The sequence below is a fragment of the Prionailurus bengalensis genome, chromosome A3 (genome assembly GCF_016509475.1).
Source record: "Prionailurus bengalensis isolate Pbe53 chromosome A3, Fcat_Pben_1.1_paternal_pri, whole genome shotgun sequence".
Classification (NCBI taxonomy): domain Eukaryota; kingdom Metazoa; phylum Chordata; class Mammalia; order Carnivora; family Felidae; genus Prionailurus; species Prionailurus bengalensis.
Window position 1 is genome coordinate 41,984,276 of NC_057354.1, and position 26,372 is coordinate 42,010,647.

Here is a 26,372-nt window from a genome sequence, read left to right on the forward strand (position 1 = left end):
AGGCCAGTGTGACTGCAGGTAAGAGGGGGTAAGCAAAATGGGACGTGAGGTCAGAAAAGGAAGCCAGGGCCAAAGTATGTCAGGCCTTTATAGGACGTTGGAACTTACGTGTGGTAGCAGGCCACAGACACAGGAGGGCTAAGAGTACAGGGGAATAGCACAATCCCGCTTACATTTTTAAATCCTCCCCCAGCTACTGTGCATGGACTCCCGAGGGGCAAGAGTAGAGAAAGGAAGCCAAGGAGGGTCCTACAGGCCACACAAAAGACACTGGGCCACCGTCAGAGCACAGGTGTGTCCAAAAGACAATGGGGCTACATCCAGGATTCCCAAGCCCTGCAGATCAACAGAATCACATGAAGGATCCCCACCCAGACCTACCAAGTGAGAATCCCCCCAGATGGGGACCAGGAATCTCTATATTCAACCACCAAGGTTTGGGAAGCACTGACCTGGGTGATCTGTGATGCCCTCCTCAGCTGTGAGGAGCCGGGGTCCTATGAGTGAGGAAGCGTAGTTCCTCTTAGCTCCTTCTGAAAGGGTGCTTTACTAGATGGCCTCGGCCCTTCTTCTGAATGGAGCCCAACCCACCCAGCCCCAATTCCAGAACAAGAATCCAGATGTGGACTGTGCCTTTCAGGGTATCACTGTTGGCTTCCAACAGAGGCTCCTCTTCCGAACTCTGGAACACCACAGTCACTGAAAACACTGGTAAGTGGGAAGAAAGAGCAAGTAGCAAAACAGCGTGAAAGCTATAATGTAATTTGCAATTAAACAGAAAGAAAGAAGGGAAGAAAAAAATATGCACATATACTGAAAACTATTTTCTCACTTCTCCTAAGGAAGGTGTATAACCAGTACCATTCTAGAAGCATAGAAGGAAAGTTAATTCATTACATATAGTGAGTGGATGCCTTACTCCGGGCATTAGGCATAATTTAATTCTGTCACAGAACCCTGGCCCAGTTGAGAAAACCTGGTGAAGAATTTCATACACTATAAAATTCAAGCCCAAAAGCCAAAAGAACTAAATTTTGCTTGAGACTAAAGATGATAATGACACTTTGCAGGGAATTTTGGATACTCTGCAGGGAGGACCACTGGAGACCAAGATGGTAAAGGGCTTGAGAGCCAAGATGAGCACTTGACAAGAAGATGATGGACTCGGAAGAGACCTCGTCCATGACCTCCACTCGGGCGGAGAGAAAGTGAGGCCCCAGGAGGGTAAGGGACTTGTTCCAAGTCGCTACTAGAGTCAGCACTATGGAAAGTTAGAGGAAGTAAGCAGTCAATACTTCCAAGCCACAGTGAATGGCTCTGGGCTGTGCGCAAAGCTAGAACACCAAACTTAATTTCAACTACCTCCCCCTGAAGGTGGGAGTTAGGGAAGCTTGGGCTCCCACGGGAACACAATGGGCCAGCTGCACATGTGAGCAATCCACACCAAGATTACTCCCTAAATTGGATGCAAGGTGTCTATTGCATCAGGTGCTAGATGCAGGGCACAAGAAGCCTGTCTAGCCTCATCTCCCACACACACCTGTACCACCCAAGCCCCCATCGCATCCCAAACAGCACCTTTTTCCAGGACTCACAGTGACCCTCATGCTGTGCTCTCTGTCTGGAATGTACTTTTCCCCTCCATCTCACTCTTCCTTCAAAGCTTTTTGATGTTCCTCCTCCAGGAAGCCTTCCCAATCTTCTCCTAGCCAGTACCTTCTGTGTGATATTCCATAACACACCACATCTTCTGTGTGATACTTCCTAACACACACCTTTGTGATATTTCATAACACATCATAGCGGTTTCTACCTTCCACCTGTTTACTACTGGGGGACTACATATTTGTCTTCTCAACCAGTCCACCCGCTTCCTGGGGGCAGACATAATGCCTTAATTTTTGCATACCCCATAATACCTAGCACTACACCCTGACATACAGAAAGCACCTAGATGGATGAATGAAATTAAGCAATGAAACAATGAAACAGGTGAAGTGAAAACAAGATCCTACTCTTGAATTCCAAGCCTTAAAATGCAGTTAATTATGCTTCAAAGTCCATTATACATTTTTAATTTCTAAATGCAGATGTGTTTTCCCTATAAGTATCAGTTAACCTAGCAGATGTTAACTCCAAAGGCAAAAATGAAGTTCGGCTCTTCCCGGAGACACACAGCTGTGCTGACTCCAGAACCAAGGCAGTGAGAATGTCCATCGCTTTTGAATCACAGAAGAAAAATAGGGATGTGCGTATGACCAAACTTCTTCAACACGTTTCTCCAAAACACAGAAGCAACACGTTCACAAAAGGAAAGTGGCAAGTTAAAAGAAATGGCCTAAATGTAAACACGGAGAACTTTACTAATACTTCCTTTTGTTTTCCTGTGCTCAGACATTAAGCCAACTATTTAACGTCCAAAGATACCCTCGTGCAATGTGGCAGCGCCACGAAACACGAAGAAATGAGTTTTCTCGACTCTTTCCCCACACCATTACCACAACCCTCCTTCCAGATTTATCTCTATTTTAGAGAAATGTTCTCAGTGACAGCTTTATGAAAAAAAAAAAAAAATACAATAGCTGGCTCATAAAAAGAAGATTGATTCCTTTTACCACATTGCCAGCTAAATATACCAGATAGGAGAAAGGTATGCTTCAAAATACTCAATTGTAAGACTCTTCAAAAGACTTCACCTCGAGTCAGAGCGGAATCAGATGCAAGCACAGCTTCTGATGTTGCCGAGCAGAGTGGTTTAATAATTGTGCAGGGAAGCACTGGGCTTTGGGCACCTGCATTGAAACCCTGCCTCTCGGCAGCTCTATGATTTTAGCACCTGATTGAACTTTGCCAAGCCTTGGTTTCCTCACCTGTAAAATGGCTGAATAAAACCTATCACACAGGGGTGCCTGAGTGTTTCGGTGGGTTAAGCCTCCAACTCTTGATATCAGCTCAGGTCATGATCTCGCAGTCTGGATCTTGTGGTCGTGAGATTGAGCCCTGCATCTGGCTGGGCTCCATGCTGAGCACAGAACCTGCTTGGGATTCTCTCTCCCCTGCATGCGTGTGTGTTCTCTCTTTCTCTCTCTCACACTAAATAAATAAACTTAAAAAAAAACAAACCTAAGTACTGATTGTGCAATGCTGTGGGTTGAGCTCTCCTGATGCATCCTTTTCTGCTGAAAAATGTGACAGAAGAAAACAGGCAACACAAGGCCAGGCACCCAGCAGACAATCAGTTCATCTCCATCACAAACCCAAGATCCATCCATCAGCAAGTGTTTATCGTGCCTGTGCTGTCTGAGGCACTGGACATACACCAGTAAACAAAAACAACAAAAAGCCCTGCCCTCCAGGAGCTTACATTCTGTTGGGCAGTTCTGTGTTAATAACCTTTCCAGGGCTTTCCAAAAATGAGTGGAAATGGAGGAAATCCAGAATACATTTTGCCAAATTTTCTAGCCATATCTCAAAACTATGAAGAACCACCAGATAGTTGATCCTCATAGGTTTTATTTATAAAGTGCCTTATCTTCATCAACACAATCCAGAGGCCACAGTTCATAAAAAAGAACATCAGAAACACCAAAATTCTTTCACTTATTTTTAATGTTAATTTTTTTTGGGGGGGGAGGGGCAGAGAGAGGGAGACACTGAATCCAAAGCAGGCTCCAGGCTCTGAGCTGGCAGCACAGAGCCTGACACGGGGCTCGAACCCACAAACCATGAGATTGTGACCTCAGCCGAAGCTGGATGCTTAACCCACTGAGCCACCCAGGTGCCCCTTCCTTCACTTATTTTTAAATACTTGAGAAAGGTGTCTAGTGATTCTGACTATATACTCGATGTCTGAAGACAGGAAACGAATGCCGTCCTTCTTGCCCAGTAGCCCCTTCCCTTTGTCCCCGAGGGCAAGCTTGCAATTGTATAATAAATTAAAGAGGGCAACAGTGGCTAGAGGCAGGAGTAGGTCAAAGGACAAATGCATGTCTCCCTTTACGAGGCTCTCAGGTATACAGCGATGTATAATCATAGACCGTGACCTTCACCATCCCATGATCACCCCATGTGGGTGAGACCAAACAGTCTGTAAAAGCAAAGGCCCACCCCAGCACGGGAGGCCAGACCAAGGAAAGATCTGATATGGTTGACATGGTAAGTGAAATGCAGTCAGTCCAAAAGGGAAACCCAATCATTGCCTAAAGGAACACCCACATTTTGTATACTAGGAGACAAGGGGGTAGGTCATCAGACCCTTTCCAGGCTATTCTTGGAACAAAACTGAGTCACACCACCTTCCTTGGTGCCTAAACACAGCCAGGCTTGGTGAAGAGCTGCTCCCTGCCTGCCCTGGCTCTCACTGCTTTTCAGACCACACTGGTCAGACACGGAGTATGCTACGCCCCATCTGCAGTTTCTGACTAGTGATACAAAGCACAACAGCAGAGGGGCGCCTGGGTGGTTCAGTCGGTTAAGCGTCCAACTTCGGCTCAGGCCATGATCTCGCAGTCCATGAATTCGAGCCCCGTGTCGGGCTCTGTGCTGACAGCTCAGAGCCTGGAGCCCATTTCAGATTCTGTGTCTTCCTCTCTCTCTGCCCCTCCCCTGTTCATGCTCTGTCTCTGTCTCAAAAATAAATAAACATTAAAAAACAAAAACAAAAACAAAGCACAATAGCAGAGAAACAGAACAGAGGAAGAAGCCACGCTCTACACTCAGGCCGATTTTCATTTCGTCATCACCTGGAAAACATGAGGCATCAATGGAGAGCACTCTGACATCATGCGGGGTGTCCAGGAGCTGGAGCGTTACCAGTAATCACATTCCAGCTGTCTCCCAACTCAGGAGTCCTCCAGCTCTGCTGCACACAGCAATTTCCCAGGGACTTTAAAATTCCTGATGCCCAGCTGCACCCCCTACGAGTTAAATCCACTCTCTGGGGTGGGAAGCCATCGGCTGAGATGTGAGGCCAGCATCCTAAACTCCTGGTTTTTCTACTTCCCCCATTAAAGGTCTCAGAAGGGCAAGCTGGGCTTTCCCCACAATGTCATTAGCAAAGCCCAAAGGAGAAAACGCACCATGACCACGGACCTTGTATGAAACCAGATGACAGAGGTGGGAAAATATCAAGCAGGCCACCAAAATTCTCAACAAAGAAGAAAAGGCCTTCAGGCTCAGGCATGCAGTCTGCCACAGTCAGAGCAACGTAGCCCAGAATTTCAGGGTCCAAAGAGCCAGGTTCACATTCCGCAGCTCTAACTGACCAATGTGTTGCTGACCAAGCCTGCCTACCCGTTCATAATACAGGGATGAGTCCTGCCTGCCCTACCTGCCCTAGAGAAGACTACGGGATTCAGAGGACAGAGTCGAAGCACGCAGTGAAGGACGGGCTTATGCAGACCCAATTGCTGTCCTCAGCATTACCAGCACTGTTCACAGAAGCTACTTTAGGGCTGCCTCTTCCAGGAGCCCCCTCCCCAACCATGACACCTCTTTCCTGGTCTTCACAGAAACACGGAAAGGACCAGCATCTTTCAGCATTCAGTAGAATTCAAAGATGCTTGTGAGACAACAGTGAGACAAGTCAGGAGCACTCAAAGATGACAACTCCCCCCCCACCACCAAATATTGAAAACACCGGTAATGCAGAAAAGTAGTAAGGGGAAATGGTCTGAAGAGTTGCAAATAAGAGAGAAAGATTTTTTTTTTAATTCCAGTATAATTAACATACAATGCTGTATTAGTTTCAGTTGTACAACACAGTGATTCAACATTTCTATATATCACCCAATGCTCATCATGGTAAGTGTACTCTTAATCCCATTCACCTGTTTCACCCATCCCCCACCCAACTCCCCTCTGGCAACCATCAATTTTTTCTCTATAGTTAAAGAGTCTGTTTTGGGGGGATGTATGGGTGGCTCAGTCAGTTAAGCATCTGACTCTTGATCTCGGCTCAGGTCATGATCTCATGGGCCATGGGATTGAGCCCTGCATCAGGCCCTGTGCTGACAGTGTGGAGCCTGCTTGGGATTCTCTCTCTCTCTCTCAAACATAACTAAACTTAAAAAAAAAAAAAAGTATGCTTTTTGTCTTTTTTTTGTTCATTTGTTTTGTTTTTTAAATTCCACATGGGTGTGATCATATGGTATTTGTCTTTCTCTGACTTATTCCACTTAGCATTATACTCTCTAGATGCATCCATGCTGTTGCAAATGGCAAGATTTCATTCTTTTTTATGGATGAGTAATACTCCACTACGTGTGTAAGGGTGTGGGTGTGTGTGTACCACATCTTCTTTGTCCATTCGTCTATCCATGGACACTTGGGCTGCTTCCGTATCTTGGCTATTGTAAGTAACACTGCAATAAACACAGGGGTCCATGTTTCTTTTTGAATAGTGTTTTCATTTTCTTTGGATAAATACCCAGTAGTGGAATTAATGGATCAAGTGGTGTTTCTATTCTTAATTTTTCTTAATGTTTATCTTTGAGACAGAGAGGGACACAGTATGAGCAGGGGAGGTGCAGAGAGAGAGGGAGACACAGAATCCGAAGCAGGCTCCAGGCTCTGAGCTGTCAGCACAGAGCCTGATGCGGGGCTCAAACCCACGAACCATGAGATCATGACCTGAGCTGAAGTCAAACGCTCAACTGACTGAGCTACCCAGGCACCCCTCTATTTTAATTTTTTGAGGAAGCTCCACACTGTTTTCCACAGTGGCTGCACCAATTTTCACTCGCCAACAGTGTATGAGGGTTCCTTTTTTCCCACATCCTCAACAACACTTGTTATATCTTGTCTTTTGGATATTAGCCATTCTGACAGATATAATATGATATCTCACTGTGGTTCTGATTTGCCTTTCCATGATGATAAGCAATGTTGAGTATCTTTTCATCTATCTGTTGTCCATCTCGATGTCTTCTTTGGAGAAATGTCTGTTCATGTCTTCTGCCCATTTTTTAATTGGACTATGTTTTTTTGATGTTCAGTTATATAAGTTCTTTACATACTTGGGATACTAACCCTTTACCAAATGTGTCATTTGTAAATATCTTCTCCCATCTGGTAAGCTGTCTTTTAGTTTTGTTGGTTGTTTCCTTTGCTGTGCAGAAGCATTTTATTTTGATGTAGGGGAGAAGTTTTAAACATTCATTCTATGCCAGATATTTTTCAGTGGCATCCGAAGGCTAGGACTAGTGTACTCTGTATTCTAAAATATCTTTAATTAATTGTCAGTACTTTAAAAAATCAGAAGATCTTATGTGAATATTCTTGTTATTCCTGAAATACAATGGCACTCCTATGACCATACTCCACAGAACAGCAGAAAGGAAGGTGATGTTGGCTTACCCCCGCAGCCCACACAGGTCACCAGCTCTCCGCCAGTTCCCCAGACACGGGAGTTGAGACCCCATAGAAAACTTGGGAGACTTCAGAGAGCAGGTTATGCCTCTAATGGCAAAAAAACCTTTTTAAATGACCTACTGGCAGCAAATCTAAAGAATTTGATTGTGGCTTCTCAAACTTTCTGTTGGATTCTATTATCTTCTCCCCATGGCACCTCGAGGGACAGAGAGCCAAGGACAATGCTGGCTGATGTGATGAAACCAATGAAGCTGACTTTTAACAAAATAAAACATGACTTAACCCAGCCTGGAGCAAATAAGGTGTGATCTGTTCAGGTTTTCTAACATCTTTAGGATTTCTTAAACTACCAGTGAGGAATAGCTTCTATCTTTTTAGCATAGGCTGCACCTCTTTAATTTTCAATCCTTCTGACTCTCTGCCAGTATTTTCATGTCCTGATACCCTCGAGGTGTGCCCCTTTTGAAGAGTGAAGCTGTCTTTCCCCAGAGCTGTACTGCTGGGGCAGCATTAGCTGGTTCTTAAGACTCAAGAACTCATCCCAGATTCCTTGAAACTGAATACACTACCACAATTTACGCAGAAATGAAAGAAATAACCTTGTCATCAAGCCAGAAGGCCCTGAAGTAAGAAAGTCCTCTGATATCATGATGTTCTTTGCAATCAAACAGGCAGAAAGCAAAACAGGTCTGTCCTCATTTCTGGGGCTCAGCTGACCAAACAGTAAATGCACAATAAAGCAGGCCCCTCCTACAACAACTATATGAGGGCAAAGGAAGTCTCTAGTTGCACCTGGCGTTAATACTGGCATCTCTAATTTGGACCTCATTTCAAAGGAGGAGGGGAGGAGGGGTGAGAGCTAGCACACAATGCAATGGCACTCACTGTCTGAGACCGAGGCCTCATCTTGCGATCACACGATGACATCAAACGAGCAGTTCCACTTCTGTTTCACTCAAGTCCTCAACTCTCAAGTGTCGCCTTTCTGTTCTTTTATGATTAATTATGCTTTTTAATTCAGTCTCCATTCTTCTGCACACTGAGCCCCCTCACGTTTCATGGCTCTGCTCCATTTGCATTTTCAAAGCTTGACAAACCCAGTTCAGCACTTGAAACAGGAAGCTCTCCAACACAAGTGCCAAGAAACAAGGCCCTCAGCTGCCTACAAGCCACATAGGGAAGGGACTTAAGAACAGCCATGTGTGCCTCTGAAAACAAACAAGTGGATAAAATCACATCACACTGAAGCTGCACAGAGAAAGCAAACTGCTGGTATTGTTCTAGCAAATGCATTATTAACACACAGCCATTGGAAGTTCCTTCAGTTCCTCAAATGAGGTCTCTGGGCCTTCCACGTTGTTCCCTCCATCTGCTATACTTGTCCCTGGCCAACGCCCACTTCCGATCTAGCTAGATGTTTCTCCCCTAAGCACCTTCCCTGATGCCCCAAGTCTGAATTAGACCCCAGCTCTCACCACAAGCTTCCGTACATAGTACCACAGGACCTAGTCCAACAAAGACCAGGACAGTGCCTGGCTTATGCACCACTACATCCCCAACATGCAACCCAGCAGCTGCCTTGTGGTTGTTAATGACTGTGGGGGGGACGGGGTTTAGAAGGCCAACTATATTCATAATTATACCAGGACATTATTTGTCTTTTTCACTCTCATTCTCTCCCAAGTGCACAGTGGAGTTTTCCAGGGGCTGCAATGTGTGTGATGAATCGTTCTGACGACTAAAGGAATGTGTGCTTACATACTCCTATGTTTTAAATTTTTCTGTTTTAATTCCTAATGTGGTAAATAATAGACTTATGTAGCCCACAAAAACAAAAGCTCTTTGGGGTCCTCAAAAATTTTTAAGACTGCAGAAATCCCCAAAGCCAAAAATGTTTGAGAATCACTGGTCTAGCACATGGCCTGACACATACCCTTTCATGGTATCCTCCTCTGGAATGTTCTTCCCATCCCTAGAAGGGGCGCCACTCAACACCCCCACCCTCATACATCATGTCTCGAATACACCATCATTACCTAGGGGTCTTCTGAAGCTCCCTTTGTTCCTGTCACTTCCACTAGGTCACGAGCTACTAGAGAGTAGGGACTATGGCCTCGATCGTCTCTGACCAAAGATAAGGGCTCAATAAAAGCTCAGTAGCTGGACAAAATGTCAAGGTCACCATGAAAACCTCTGCTTTTCACCAAGCTAAGCCTAGTCAGACCACAATGTTCAACTCCTGCCATAACTCCTTACCTATAGACTTGAGCTCACACTATCTTCCTTTCTCCAAATACCTAAGGTATTTTATTATCTATATAGTAAAACCAAATACTTGGTGACTAGTAGACTTTGTCCATTTATTACTGAGTTATGTCAGATTGTGCTTTGCCATCACAATATCCACGTGAAATCCTAAAAAGTACAAGACAAAATTATAATAGCACTGATTATGCCTATTCCATGCAAGCACTCTACAGCCAGGATACAAGAAGCATCTAATTTACCTGCTCTTCCATATCCATGCCTCTATCACACCTTCACTGTACTAAGTACTGTGTGAAAGACTGGGATTACAGGACAGTGAAATCTCTGCCTCGCTAATGTAATCAGTAAACAGTCCAAAGGTATCCTTCCAAGGAAAAGCTCACACACAAAGAAAGTCGTTTCCCGTATGCAGAAAGCACTCCATGTCTGCTGAATGAAGGAATGAATAAATGAATCGGAAATAGCAAATCAAGAACTACAAACGTGCTCCAAAGGCTAAGAAAGATGGTACAGAAAATAAATCCGATGTATCTAGGACTGATTAGCAATAGCTCTCTCTCAAAAGTCAGAGCAGAAAAAAAGGGAAAAGGGGAAAGGCAGCAAAAAGAAACAACCACAAAATCCTCCGACTCTTCAAAATCAAAGGAGGGAGGAATTCCAGCCAAGATCAAATTATAATCAAACCAGTTCCACAAGCACTTATGTTCCAGGCAGGGAGGAGTGAAGTCTTTCCGCTGATCCTTTAATTAATTTATTGGTCATTAGAAAGAGCAGAAAATCTGAAAACCACTGGTTAGTAGAAAGTGTAGGCTAAGTTACCATTACCACTGGAAATAAGCTTCCCTTGGGGACAAAAGCCTGCCTTTGCAGTGTCCCATCTTCCCTTCTCACCATCCTCCTGTTTCCAGAACTGGTCCACTACCTGCATCACAGGCTGAGTGTGACCCCACACCTCCCTGAACTCATCTTCAGCGGCTGCCCAACAGTCAACAGAATATAGGCTGCTGACCTCAGTGCTACGAGGGTCTTACAGGTCACCTAAGCTCAAGTTATTTTAGCCTGACACCAGCCTGGTGATCGGTCATGCAAAGAAATAGGACAGCCAGAAATCACCACACCTGCCTACTCAACAGAATGGCTCCCTTTGTTCTCTGCCTGCCCCTCTACTCAAGCTTGCCACTCTGAACCAGCCACTCATTTGTTAGCCTGAGCTTCCTGAGAAAATAGATCATGCCCATTGGTATCCCCAGTGCCTAACTATAATGCTCAGCACTTCGTAGGCGGCCAATGAATGTTTGCAGGATGAAAGACTGTATGAATGATCATAATCATATACACCCACACCTCTTGCTCAAATCATCCCATTTCTATTCTTGTCCCCTTACAGTCCATTCTCCACCAGTGGCCCAAGTGACCTTTGGACAAGTGAAGTCAGATCAGGTCACTCCCATTCTCTCACTCTTGCCATGGCCCTAACCACACTCACAATAAGCCTACAACCTTACCATGGTTTCCTGAGCTCCACATGATGCATCACACTTCCTCCCACATGGCTTCCAGTATCCAGTGCATATTCCAGGCATGTTCTTGCCATAGGGCCTTCGTACTTGCTATTCCTTCTGCCTAGAGGATTCTTCTTAGATATCCCCATAGTTCATCACCTTCTTTTATCTACCCAGAAAGTCCCTTCCTGACCCCTGGTATGGTTAGCTATCCTTTTACCCTGCTTTATTTTCTTTATAGAACTTTTTTTTTTCCCAAAGTTTTTATTTATTTTTGGGACAGAGAGAGACAGAGCATGAATGGGGGAGGGGCAGAGAGAGAGGGAGACACAGAATCGGAAACAGGCTCCAGGCTCCGAGCCATCAGCCCAGAGCCTGACGCGGGGCTCGAACTCACGGACCGCGAGATCGTGACCTGGCTGAAGTCGGACGCTTAACTGACTGCGCCACCCAGGCGCCCCTATAGAACTTTTAACTACCTGCCATTACATATGATCTGTTTACTTCCCAGACCTGTGCTGTCCAATATGGCAGTGACTGGCCACATGTGGCTACTGAGCACTTGAAACGTGGTTAGTTGTGCTGTAAGTATAACAAACATGCCACACTTCCGAGACAGTACAAAAAAGGGATGTAAAATATCTCATTAATACTTACTCTACTGATTTCATATTGAAATGACATTCTGAATATAATGGGTTAAATTAGATTGATAAAGTTAATTTAACCCATTTATTTTTATTTTTTTTAATGTGACTACCAGAAAATTTTAAATTACATACGTGGGGGACACTGCCTTTCTATTCGACAGTAGTATACTAGAATATAAGCTCTCTGGGGGCAGCAACTTTATCATCCTGTTCAGCAAAGAATCTCCAAACTTTAAAAAGCACCCTGCACACACAGCTGCTCAATAAGTACTTAATGACTAAAATATCTTTACTCTGCTATGACTCTTTCCCACTTCACTGTGTGAAGTCCAGATCAAACCTCCCCTCTCCCTGGAAACTTCCTGGGGTCACCTCACTCAGCATTCATTCCCCCAGCAACCAGCACAGGGTCTGGCACAGTTCGATACACAGTAAGTCCAATAATTCAGCAAGTGGGGGGTGCGGGTGGGCAGGTGGGGAGGACTATTAGTCTCACATTGTAGAAGAAGGCTCTGAAACCCAGAGAAGTAAAATGACACACCCAAACTCACACAATGAGCAAGTGGCAGACCTGGAAAACAAACCCATGTCTTCCAGCCCCAGCCCCTGGCACCTGGCTCTCCACCCAAGGCCCAGGCTAGCAGCCAGGATCACACCCATAGACATGGTTTGCTTGTTTGTTTTAGCTATAACCCTAGCCAACATTTGAAATTTTGAGGATTTCAACAGTCCGTGTTCCCATTTTATTCAATACTTGAACACATGTCAAGTACAAGAAAGATATCCAAGAACAAGACAGGAATGGCCCCGGTCCTCATAGAGTAACTCTGACAATAAACCACTAAAAAAGGAAAACACACAGTAGTCCAAATTGTGATAAGAGTGATAAGGAAAATAAAAAATTGAGAAGGGAGATAGGAAATACCAGGCATGGGAGATGATATTTTCAATGAGACAACTGAGGAGGTGACATCTAACTAAGAAGGAAGAAACAGGACATGTGGACATCTGGGTTTCCACACCTGTACCACATGGAAAGGTAAGTGCAAAGGTCCTTGATGGTATCACTGGCTGGAACAGATGGAGTTGCCTCTCGAGACACAGTGTGCAGAACTAGATAGCTTCCCCTTTACAGTACAGAATTATCTCCAGGAAGTGGTGTCCCAGCCAGTAAAATAACTACGGTTTCCAGCTTTCCCTGCAGCCAGGTGTGGCCATGTAGCCAATGGGAGGTGAGCACTAGTGACATGTCTCTTCCACACCACGGAGGTGGGTGCACCTCCCTACCCTCCACTTGCCTTCCACTAGCTAGAGAGAGAGGATGGTGAGGCCCCAGAGAGTAGAGGCTCCAGGAGCACCAGCTGACTGGGAACTACACACAGTGATCTGCTTACGTGAGCAACAGATAAACGGTGTTGGTAACTTTAGTGTGAAGTCCTTAAAACATGCCCTACCCTCCACTTGCCTTCCACTAGCTGGAGAGAGAGGATGGTGAGGCCCAGAGAGTAGAGGCTCCAGGAGCACCAGCTGACTGGGAACTACACACAGTGATCTGCTTATGTGAGCAACAGATAAACGGTGTTGGTAAGTTTAGTGTGAAGTCCTTAAAACATGGGGGGAAGTTTACTAGAGAAACTAGCAAGTGCCCCTCCACACACGATTACCTCCCCGACTCAGAGTTTGTAATGTGGACTGTGGAAGGCCTATCTGGTCCCATGTAGGCATTGAGTTTGTAGCCCCTGTACTACAAATTTAACTAATTATGTCTAAAACTGATCCTTGAGGGGTGCCTGGGTGGCTCAGTCGGTTAAGCATCTGACTCTTGTTTTCAGCTCAGGTCATGATCTTTTGGTTCATGTGATCGAGCCCCACGTCAGGCTCTGTGCTGACAGCACAGATCCTGCTTGTGATTCTCTCTCTCTCTGGCCCTGACCCACTTGCTTGTGCATGTTCATGCATGTTTTCTCTCTCTCTCTCTCAAAATAAATGAACTTAAAAAAAAAAAAAAATTCTTGGCACATCACTAAGACCTGCCTTCCCCCAAACTCACTCCAAATTCCAAACCTTTCCACCCCATCAAGGATGAAAGGTCCCCATGTGTCTTTTCCATTTGACATGTGGAACAATTAATCCAACCAAGGTCTTAACAGCTCAAAGTGTCTGTCTATAATCCAAAAAAGGATGCCAGGAGGCATAATTCCTCAATCTTTCAAAGAAAGTTGTTCTAGGGGAAATGTTATCTATTCTTACCCTTAGTATCATATCAGGAAAGACAAAGTTGGCCCTAAGAACAAAAAGAGCTTAATTAAGATGTTTTACAAGACAACTAAACTCATTGTGCGATCTTGGACTGGATTTTAGACCTGAAGAAAGACACTATTGGGGAAATTTGGGAAATGTGAATAAGTCAGATTAAGATTCACTATTGTGAATAGTACTGTATCAGTGTTACTATGCTGGTTTTTAATTATAGTTGTCTAAGATTATAATACTTAGGGAAGTTGGGCAAAAGCCACGTGAAAACTCTGCCCTACTCTGCAACTTTTTGTAAGTGTTTCAAAATGAAAAGTTTTTATATATTAAAATAAAATGAAGAAAAGAAGGACTACACCACCTGCACCTGGGGGAGTTGGGGGGGAATGGGAAGTACACTGTTGTGCTGGTTCCTAGCAAGGAGTGTTCAAGCAAGAGACCAACTCAGCATTTTAGACAGGGCAGAGTGCTTGCCCAATACTTCCAGGATGCTCAGCAGGTAAGGCATAACCCCACCTCAAAACAAAGAAGAGAAAGAAGAAAAGAAAAGCACCTTATTTGGATCATCAATGTGAGTCCCAGCCCAGGACTGGTGACATTTTTCTCACAATTGCCTTTCAATCTGATCAAGTAGAGACAGCTCACAGGAAAACTTAAGGAAAAAGAAGAGACCAAAATCTGTTTTTAAAAGCTTCATCTCTGCAATTGTTCTCACTTTTGAGCTAGTCTCCATCACCTTGAATTATTTTTCTTAAAACCTTCCTAGGGAACTTTAAGTCCCACTAAGAGGGAGCTCACAGAGTGATTTACCTCTGCCCTAAGCAGAATTTCCAAGCAGAATCACTGTGATGGCTTAGACTCTGTTAATAAAACCCTGAAAATAAGAATCAGCAGGTGTAACCTGGTGAAGACCATGAGGCCATGAGGGCTCAAGAAAGCAAGATCCTGAGAGTAGACATCGCATGGTAGGTTCAGAATCCTAGCCTCTTAAAAGTTGAAAAATCTCCTTCTAAGCTTGATTTATCCTGTTGGGATCATGAGCCCTCCAGCGTCTTAGAGGAAACAGGATTGACTTTCAATCTAACACAATCCTAACTTTGATGTTCTCTCGGGAAAAAAAAACAAAATCAGATTTTACCAATTTCTGTTCTGGACAATAAATCCACTACACTAGTGTTTTCCAAACTGCAGATCTTAAAATCAATTTAGCGGGTAACAACTATCTTTTTTTTTTTTTTTAATGAAACAGTAGAGAATAGAACACATCAGCATGTGGTGAGCTAATACGTGTCTTACTGCAGATGTCAGAAGTATACAGTCCTGTACAATCATCATCAGCCTTCCAAAACACAAATGTCCTTCATTTTAAGTATGATGAATCCTTTTTCACAAGGTTGGGTAGGGGGGATATTTTAAATGAATCTTATATTCACAATAACTTTTATTAGAACATCTGAAATGTGTTCCCATGGAGATAAAAACAGTGTTATAAAACTGAAATTTAAAACTTTTCCTGCAGGGGCACCTGAGTGGCTCGGTTGGTTAAGCATGACTCTTGATTTCGGCTCAGGTCATGATATCTGGGTCAGGAGATCCAGCCCTGTGTGGAAGCTGCTTAGGATTCTCAGTCTCCCTCTTCCTCTGACCCTACCCCCTACCCTGCCCACCCCCCCCCCCCCCGGCACTCTCTCTCTCTAAAATTAAAAAAAATAATAAAAAAAAAACTTTTCCCCACAAAGTATCTCCCTCAGATATTTATCAACCACAGACACCACCAGCAGACATCACGTTAACCAGTGATCAAGGTCAACATCACCACTAAGAAGACAGACTAACACCACATACCCTGGCATGATGTGAAATGAAGAGCAGAATATTACTTATGTGGTGTTCTCAACAACACTGTCTCTTCAATTCAATCATGATTAAACATCAGAGAAACCCAAACTGAGGGCCATTCCACAGGCTAACTGACTGGCACTCTTTTGAAATTGAGGAACTGTCACAGACCAGAAGAGATTAAGGAGACATGGCAACAAAGTGTGAGGTGGGGTCCTGCACTGGTTGCTGGAACAGAGAAAGGTCAGTTAAAACTATAGTCTCATTAATAGTCTTATACAGATAATTTCTTGGTTTGATGCTGTACCCCAGTTATGTAAGACATGAATATTAGGGAAGGTTGGAATTCCAAAATTATTTCAAGATAAAAAGCTAAAAAAACAAAAACAAACAAAAAACACAAAACCTTTTCCTGAAAAAAGGCACATGAGTGTTTTGTCCCATAAACTATGTATCATTTAAACACAGTAAGTGTTTTATCTCCAATTCTCTAACCTTAAGAGATAAACATAATGAGTATTTGATGTGCAATTTGTGTATAATTAACTTAATATGCAGGGAAAGCTCCAAAGCTGTTATTCTTCACCCAGGCTCCTCCTCAGCCCTCTTCTACTTCTCTTGTCCTCCTAATATCCAACAGGAAGATCATCGAAGTTCCCTTATCCTCCTCACACAGAGCAGTGCGAGACATCCCACAGATGCTGGGTTAGGGGTTCCTGATTCCTTAAAACAGGTGCTGAGCTAGGAGTTCCTGATTTCTTGTAACAGGTGCTGGGCTAGGGGTTCCTGATTCCTTATAAGCATCCACAGACTGAAAGATAGGGGAAACAGGGAGCAAGGGAGGTGGCAGTAATTAATGCAATATTTTCTGAGTACCCTTCTCTGCCAGGCACAGTTCTAGACTTCAGAGAAACATCCATGAGTAAGACTGACCAGGCTACTGGCTCTCACAGAATTTATGCAAGAACATGATAAAAAAGCAAACACACAAAAATACATTCATATGCACACATACATACACTCAGATAATGTAAATGCTATGAAGCCAGAAAACCAGTGTAATGTGATAAAACTGGGGCCAGGACCCGATCTTTCTCTGATCCCCAGTTTCCTCATCTATAAAATGGAGATAACAGTATTCACTCCTATAGGGCTGTTGCTAGGAATTAAATTAGATAGCAACCACACAAGCCTTAGCAGAGTTCCTAGTAAATGAATGAGCCGCTGGCAATAGTAATCAATGACAAAAATCACTGATCAGCACCATTAGCGAAAGCTCTTTCTCAACTGACTTTAAATTCTACATATCCCACTGAAATTTGTTCAGAGTGTCTATGCTGATGACAGACGTAGTTATTTCTCCCCTACTAAGCAGCAACAATGAATAATGAATGTATTTGGAAATAGAGCAGGAAACAAGCACTCAGCCCAGAGCCCCGGACAGTGAGGGGAACCTTCCAGGTCCTGCTGGCGGGAACCTCCTCTGAGCTTGATGGGAATTGGCAGGCTGAATCCAAGGGAACGATGCCCGCCTTCCCATGAAGGACTTTTTCCTGGACTGTCTCTGCAACTGGAGCCGGACGGAATGTAGTCAGGCCACCAAAACAAACCAGAGGCTCTCAGTCCTGGGGAAGGGGTTGGGAATTATAAGGCACTAACACATCCTCCCCCAGCCGTAGGTGGGACTAGAACGTTTTCCTTCCCAAAACAAGCTTCAGCAAGACGGCTTCCCACTTGTAGAACACGCAAAAACAGCAAAAGCTATTGAAACAATTTAGAAAATTAACCATGAAATGAGGATGTATAAAATGAATCAACCTCACACCAAAGCGCTATGTATTATACAGCTGGACATTTCTCAATAACCTCTGACACACAGACAGAAAGACAAACACACTCTGGATCTCTCACCCACAGCCTCCATGAATAAAACAAAGAAAAAGTTAATACCAAATCATGCTTATTTAATACTCTGGGTCACTAAAGAGCATTTTTAAACCACTAGTACTCATAGCTTATTTAAGTGCATTATACACATTAAGATATTTTTAAATTTTGTATATGAGAAAACACCAGTCACTCGCTTCACGTTACTTGCCAAGTCCATCTAAAAGAAGGGATAAAACCTCCATGTGCTCCCAATCCCGTGAGTCAGTGACAGCACGACCCTCCCTGGGGAACCTCACTCACCCGGAGCATCACAGCTGCCCCACACCCCGTGAGAGAAACCTCTAGCCATCCCTACCTCCCTCCCTTGCCTCCCCCTACAGCCTTCTTTCTCCCACCCCTACCTCCCTGTTTTCTGTTCCACTTCTTTAAAACAAAAACAAACACACCACACCTCTCCTTTGCCTCGCCCAGGTTTGTGGTGCCCAGGTGAGGGCTGGGGCCCAAGTCTGGCCATGTGCCTCACAGAAGCAGAACAGCAGTACTACTTACTGACAGTTACCATATAAGAAATTAAAACTGATAAATTTCTAAAACATAGAATGGCACACAGAGCCACGACATCACGGTACATCACGGTGCTCCTGGAAAACTCCGCCACTTCCCCATGAGAGAAGGGTGAAAAGAGCAACTATCTTAGTATTACTGCAAAAGTAGTTCTGACTTTGGCAACTTCCTAAAAGAATCTCAGTGATTCCCAGCTGTCCCTGGCCCACCCTGAGAATCAATGTCCTACAAAAAGAGAACTGAGTCTTAAAGAGCAAGTGTCACACAGCCAGTTACACTGTTCTGCTACCAACCCTTCCTTCTTTACTATCGTTCTCCTTGGAAACAAAGCTCACTTCCACCACATCCACCGTCACCTTCAAGGAACCCACATCCAAATGCACACCGCAGGGCTGATACTTCACCTGAGTCCCTACCGCCTGGATCCCTCACCAGCATCCAGAGCCAACTCAACTCATCATCATGCCCCTCCACCCCAACCAGCTCACCTTGGCAGCCTAACTTTGCGGGGGAGTCATTCTCCCACTTATATCCCAAACCACTCAGTCATCTTTGATTCTTGCCTCTCTGTGTACTGCTGATTGGTCTTCAGGGTGTCTCTTACAAATGTAAACAGTAGGGTATAAAACAGTGTACACATTGTGTTGCTACACAAGGAAAAAAAGGCGGGATTCCAATGCATCAAGTTTACACGTAGCTATCCCTGGATCATGGAGTTATGAGCTATCTTCAATTCGATTTCTTTGACATACTTGTCTTCAGAGCATGCATTGTTTTATAAGCGTATATTATTTTCACAGTCAGAAAATATGCTAAAGCCTTCTTCAGGATTTTGCTTGCAAGTTATATCCTTCGACTGTGCCCCTTCCTATGTTAAAAGAAAACCGCAGGCCAAAATGGGAGTTACTTATGCTAGGCCAAGTCACCAAAGTGGGGCTTAATATCAAACCTAACTGTACTTTCAACCTCTCCCAGGAACATAGTCGGCCAACAATTCTCTGGTCAGCACCATGGAGGTAGGAAGACACAGTGATCCACCTAATAAGACTCTTTGTTCTCCCTCAGGGAAGGTGACCTTGCCTGAAACAATCTTTTCTTCTGCTAATAAATTCTCACCCCATCCTCCTTCCTATAAAAACCTTCCATTTTGTACAACTCCTTGGAGCTCCTTACAATTCGCTAGACAGGGATGCTGCCTGATTCACAAATTGCTTAATAAAGCCTATTAGATTTTTGAATTTACTTGGTTGAATTTCAACACCTCTTAAGACTCCAATCTAGTCCAGAATCACATCGTCATGGGTCATGTTTCAGTTTTTATGGTCTTCCTGCACTGGCCTCTGCCCACTCACACAGACATTTAGGCCCCGGGTCTTGCATCCCAGAGTACGATAGGAAAGCCAACGAGATACTACTAGTGCATAAGAGGCACTTAGCACAGCACTTGGCAAATACTAAATAAAAGCTCATTGTTGCTGGTCCTGGTAGCAGTTCTCCACACTGCTATTAGATGAAACTTCTGAAAATATAAAATGGCAAATGACAACCCTGTTTTAAAACCATCAGTAGCCCCCAATGCCTAAAAATAATAGCCAAGATTTACAGAGCCCTTGCTCTGGGGCCCAGCAGCATTAGCAAGTGTTAGCGCACTCAGGCACCATCTCAGCCCACAAGGTGGGTCCTGTGGAGATCTCCATTTTATACTTGAAGACACTGAACCACAGAGCACTTACGCGCCAAGGCAGGAAGCTAAGAAGCGGCAAATCTGGGACTCAAGCCAGCTCAGTCTTACCGCCGGAGAGAACTTTCCACGATGATGGGCATGCTCTATGTCTGCACTGTTGAATACGTGGGCTACTGAGTGTTTGGAATGTGACTGGCGCCAGTGAGCAACTACAACTGAAATCTCCCTTGATGTTAACTGAAATAGCCCCATGCGGCCCACAGCCACGTACCCGCCAGCAAACTGGAGCATAAAAGGATAAAAGCCCAAGCTTAACAAAGGAAAGTCCTCACAACACCCTGTCTACCTACCTGTCAACTGATTCTTACAAGAAGCTTCGGTTGGTCTAAAACCCCTTGTAACTGTACTCGTTCCTACCTGCCTGGCTGTCCCCTGCCCTCTGCTCATCTCAGTGTCTGTATAATGGAGGAGCTTCAGAAATGACAGGAAGGTAGACTTGGCACAAATCCAGACCCCAGTGGCTATTATCCAAGGGTCTCAGTTTCCCCTCTGTAAAATGGGCATAATCAAGCCCTCAGTCACTCAGTTGGTGGGGGCAGGAAAGGAAGTTGCCAAGGTAAAGAAATGAGCATGATGCCTGATACATGGCAGCGTCTTGACAGATGTCTCCCACCCTTAACACCCGAGCCATCTGTTGTCTTCATCACAGATCCAAGAGACCACCCTGACACTCGTAAAATAAGACTTTAGTACACCCTAAAGCTGTCAATCCCAAAATACCACTGACAGTTTTTCTTCTTCTCTTTTTAATTTGATAGACATGACTGTAGGGTCCACCTGAGAGGCTAATCCGGAAAGAAAGCTAAGAACAGTCAGAAAAGGGAAGGACTGAGGGGGGTCTTGCCTCATTAGATAAGAAAGCACGTTAAAAAGCTATCACTTGGCCTGTTGCCAGCACTCGCAAATATTTTTTTGGCAAAAAAATTTTCAAAAACTTACTATTAAAGTTGCCATCATTAAAATGTGAAAACAACAGCAATAACGATAACTGATCCTTACAGAGCCCTCGCTGCATGCCAGGCACTGTGTGGAGGGCTTTATCCACATGCATGATCTCATTTGAACCCCACGACGGTTGTTTTTCAGACTGCCAACTGCAACTCATTAATAGATCTTGGAAGTCAATCTAGTGGATCTAGAAATAGCATTCTTTTTAACAAGACAATAGAATAAAATAGGACAGGACAGAAAATATGAGGGAACTGCATGTAACACCTCACGAATCTTTTACGTATTTACAGAACTTCAATTTCAAATGTGTCATCTTGTCAATCACAGTAACAAAATACATAAAAAAGACCTTGCCTCACAATCTATAAGGCATGTACAATTACAATCACCATTTCACAGTTGCGAAAACTGAGGTTTAAAACAATTAAGTGTCTTGCTCAAATTTACCCAGCTTGTAAATGACAGCCAAAACTGGGACCCACGCAGTCTGCCCTCAGACCCCAGCCCCATCAACACTGGCAAATCAATGGGACAGGATAGATGGTGCAAAAGAATCACCTAGTGTTTCTGCAAAAAAAAAGCAAACAACTGAAAACAAAAGGAAATGAACGAATTAGTTACCAAATCATTATTTTTTTCTCTTCAGAAGGGAAAAGAAGTATCTTGTAAAATTGTAAAACATGAAACCGATAAAAAAGAAAAGGCCAGGCCTAAGAACAATGGGAGATATCACAAAGAAAAAGGCATGCATAAGACATACGTACATAAGGCATAAAAAGACAATACATAAATGTTAAACTTTTGCCCATAAAAGCAATGAACAAATTAAGTTTCTGCAAACATTTTACTCATTTTCAAAAAGTACAGGGCTGACTGCCCTCCGAAACTGACTTCAGGTGGGGTGCCTGGGTGGCTCTGTCAGTAAGCATAGACTCTGGATTTCAGCTCAGGTCATGATCTCACATTTCATTAGTTCAGGCCCCACCTCGGCTTTGCACTGACAGCGCAGAGTCTGCTTGGGATTCTCTCTCTCACTTTCGCTCCCTCTGTCCCTCTCAAACTAAATAAATATTAAAAGAAAGAAGAGAAGAGAAAAGAAAAAGAAAACTGACTTCGAGCAAGTTAACTATGTTTCCCAATCTGTACAATGGCATGACAATAATAGTCTGTACCTACCAAGACTGTAACAAAGATTAAATTAGATTTTGTACCACTGCCACAGAGCAAACTCTCACATAAAGTAGCTGCTGTTATGTGATGCAAAATAACAGTTCTTTCAAACCTGAAACTACTACTTCTGCCACATAACCAAAGCCCCACCGTAGTAAAAACAAAGGCACTGCATCTTAGCCTGAATCAAGCACTGGGTGCTTGTTCGCAAGGACTAGTTACTGCAAAGGCTCCTGGCTCAGAAAGTCAGCATCCCCCTGCCATGCCTCCATCCTTTTAGAGCCAAGCTCCAACAGCGATCCTCACCTCCCAAAACTTCAGGCTTTTGCTTTCTGTCGATTGCTTCCTCTTTGCCTAAATCTCCTCTGAAGATTAACAAAACAAAAATTTTACATCTGCACCTACATCCCTACCCGCATCCTTACACATACGTCTTGGTAGACAGAAATATAATCCATAAAATAAAATCTTTATAAATGAAACTGTCCAATCAGTGTATTTATTAAATTCCAATCTTGATAGCTACCGTCAAATTCCCACTAAGAAAGTGTTCAGGGGTTTTGACCCTTTATGATTTCATCACCGCTCTTTCACCAGCACCTGATGTTCAGTTAACGTCCACCAAGCTCACTGTTAAACAATAGTTTCTTACTGCTATTATAATTTGCATGTTTAGGTCAAGCACTTCTGGTCAGCCATTTGTCCATCTCTTTCCATTTCATGTCCAACTTCTGGATCATTGTCTCTCCTTGAAACTGCCTTTTGGAAGGTTACCAAGGCTCCTGTCTCCAAGACCAAGGACCTCATCTTACTCACATCCTCAGGGCACCATCTTGGCAACATCTGACAGCAAAAACCATCACCTCCTTCAAGAGACACTTCTCCTTTCTCTGTTATGACAATTTGCTATGCTAATTCTCCTTCATGAGGGGCAAGCCAATCTTCTCCCTAGAATCCTAAAGAAAAGCATATCCCAGTATCCAATCCTTTTCTTCTTACTGTAACATTATTTTTGTAACCTGCTATATATATATATCTATAGATAGATAGATAGATATACACACATAAGTACATGTATATACGTGTATGCATGCATATATATGTGCATATATATATATATATATATGCTTTATAAAGATAAGATTTTCTCCTCCTGAGAAATCTCACTGTAATACTCTTAAATTGTCCTCCATGTGCAAAAGATTTCCAAATGTCAGTCTTCAAATCACCTGAGACATAAACCCATGTTTCTAAAAGTCTAGCGAATGCCACCAAAGAGACAGATGCCCTTCCCACACAACAGGGTCAACACGAGGGCAGCACTCACTCTGTGCCCACACGGTGCTTGTACTTGACACACTGCATCCCGTTTCCAAAAGGTTATATACCAACCTCATTACACACCTTCCCCAAACCTCTTCTACCTCCTTGACCATCAAACTTCAGTTAACGGTTCTCTGTTCTTCCGCGTCCTCCTCCTTCCCGTCCAAGGACCTGCCAAATCCTGTCGATTCTGCCAGTAAACTGTCTTGGTGTACATACCCAGCCTTCCCATTTCTGCCTTTGGTTCAGACCACTACTTCCTTACCTCTTGCCCTAATCCTGATACCACCACCAGAGTTCTCTGCTGAAAGCATAAATACCATCACTTCAATCTACCTCCTCAAATCACATGACTTTGGATGTTTCCTGCAGCCACTCCATGTAACTGGCTCAAGGCCTACACTGGCAAAGGACTGCACCTGCACCATCCCTCCCAACCAGCCCCATGTTTTAGGAGAGTCCTGCCAGGGTGTAGTCCCTACCCCATCAGACAGTAGGCTCTTAAGAAGACATTCATCGAACCTCATTCACCTTAGGGGCACCTGGGTGGCTCAGTCGGTTAAGCGATTGACTGGCTCAGGTCATGATCTTGCAGTTCATGAGTTTGGGCCCCTTGTCAGGCTCTTTGCTGACAGCTCAGAGCCTGGAGCCTGCTTCAAATTCAGTGTCTCCCTCTCTGTCTCTCTCTCTGTCTCTCTCTCTCTCTCTGCCCCTTCCCCCACTCATACTCTCTCTCTCTCTCAAAAATAAACATTAAAAAAATTTAAAAAAACAAACTCATTCACCTTATTAAAAAAATAAAAAACACCTTATTCACCTTGTTCCCCAGATAGCACTCAGAACAGTGCCTTGCATTTGGCAGGTGCTTTCTAAAGTTACTCAATACAATCTTCTAGCATGTGTTCATGTTATTCCAAAGAACGAGAGGAACTTCTTTATACATGTAAATCCAGAATAAAGAAAAATCTTTTTAAATGGTCTAAATGACTTAGGAATCTGTCCTGTATGACTGAATACACAGAAAAACATCCATATTCTCTTCAGACTTACAAAAAAAGTTAAACTCCTTCCCTAAAAAGCTTTACAAGTAACTTAAAAATGACAAAAGCACTGGTTTACAATAGCTACAACCCAGAATGATTCCCTATTTGCCAAGAGAAAAAGGGAGATTCGGGTGAATCGAGGAAGATTCTGGCAATCACTTGATTTTATGATCCTCTGATGCCCCAATCAGCTGTCAGAACCACCAAATAATTACCTCCACAAGTTGACATGAGAAAGTGGAAAAGCCATATGGTAAGTCAAATGTCCAACAACTTGAATGAGAAGCCAATAAAAACAAATGGCCTTGTGTGAACTTGGCCTGTCAATTCAGAAGGACACATACCATTTACGTCTACTTCATTCTTTAAAGTTAAACCAATTTAAAAACTCTTCTAAAGCATCTTCCTAAACTGATTATAAAGAGGTCATTGAGAAGCAAGCACAGATTGTTTTTTCAGTGAATAAAGAGTCAAATCATTCTGAAAAGCATTACTTTGTTGAAAAATACAAGATTAAATTCTAAATGTGTTTATAGCTCTTCCCCTCTGTTAACACCAGAGGATTTCAAACACGTGTGCCTAAGTGTCCTTGATTTTTTTCCCCCTCTGAAGTCAAAACTTTGCTAAAGTTTCCCATACACTCTTGAACGTGAAGTTAAGAATTGCTAAGTTACTGATTAGAAGTTAGGGTTCACATTCAGGGACTCGAAATCCTCGCTCACTGAGAAATTAAACAGTAACATTACTGTTACTAGAGAACTTCTGAGTTGACAGAATTGAGGAGAGCTCCTCTGACAGCTGAGGTGTCCCATAACCACTCTCATATTCCCCCCAAAGGAGGCTACGCCTTCATGAAAGTGATCCCTTGACGCTTGAGGGGGGGGGGGGGGCGGGGGCGGCACGCAAACCTCCACAAGTTAATACGGCAGGAATCTTCTACGTGGCTTCGTGAACTCGGTACCCCCAGGGTCCCCAACAGGGCAGGGTAAAAGGGACAGCAAAGCATGAAGTGCTCCAGGCCCCCAGAGGCCACAGCCAGGGAGCAGTGGGCCGCAGACCGTCCCGTGATACTTAGGTCCAGGCTGCCCTTCGAAGGGACTTGGAGACGAGGCTCATCCGAGTGGGGGCGCATCGGGGGGCCGCCTAAGGCCTCCCCCAACTCACCTGCGATTCATGGGCCGGACCCTCACGGCCACCTTGACCGATGCCATCGCTCATCCCGGCCTGGCCCACGCGGGCTCCCACCTGCCCAGCGCCCCACGGCAGCCGGCTACTCTAGCGACTCTGCCCTCCGCTCCCGCCCACTTCCCTCTCTCTACCCCCGCCCCTCCGCTCCAGGCCGGACCGGGCGTCCCGCGGCGGCCCCACCTGCCGGGCCACTGAGCATGCCCAGAGCGACTCCGGCCCGCGTGATCCTCGCGCCGGGGTTTGGCTGCGGCCGGGCGGCGAAGAGGGGCGGGGTCGGGATGCCAGAGCACCGCCACCTAAGGTCGCCTAGTCAGGAAGAGCCTCCGCGCAGGCGGTGGCCTGTAAGTCACCCAGGGTTACCGGAGAGGAGTGATTTCAGGAAAGCTACAACCCAGCCTTATCACCTGAAAACCTAGGGAGGAGGAAGAAAGGGAAGGGGTCGCAGTAACTTAGGGCCAGAGCGAAGACCTCAGTCCTGGGGCTCAGATGACCGAAAACAGTGTGTCAACCCATAACAAGACCTGGTCTTACCCCATTGTGCAAGAGTTAGCTCATCCAATTTACAGAACAAGAATCTGAGGCGCAGAGATTATCATAGCTTGTTTGTGGGTTGTCC

The 26,372-nt window shown here is 44.4% G+C and overlaps 1 protein-coding gene across 7 annotated transcripts in view; it reads right to left on the reverse strand.

Annotated features, from left to right (window-relative positions):
* Positions 1 to 25,959, reverse strand: part of KIF16B (kinesin family member 16B) — a 289,278-nt gene extending 263,319 nt beyond the window's left edge. For 5 of the 7 annotated variants that reach the window (XM_043602923.1, XM_043602922.1, XM_043602921.1 and 2 more), the window contains exon 1: positions 25,733 to 25,869. In XM_043602923.1, coding sequence (XP_043458858.1) covers positions 25,733 to 25,779 — 47 coding nt within the window. In that variant the 5' untranslated portion in view covers positions 25,780 to 25,869. Of the gene's footprint in view, positions 1 to 25,732 lie in introns of all 7 variants that reach the window. The other 2 variants (XM_043602924.1, XM_043602919.1) reach the window with 1 other exon arrangement.
* Positions 25,960 to 26,372: the final 413 nt, after the last annotated feature.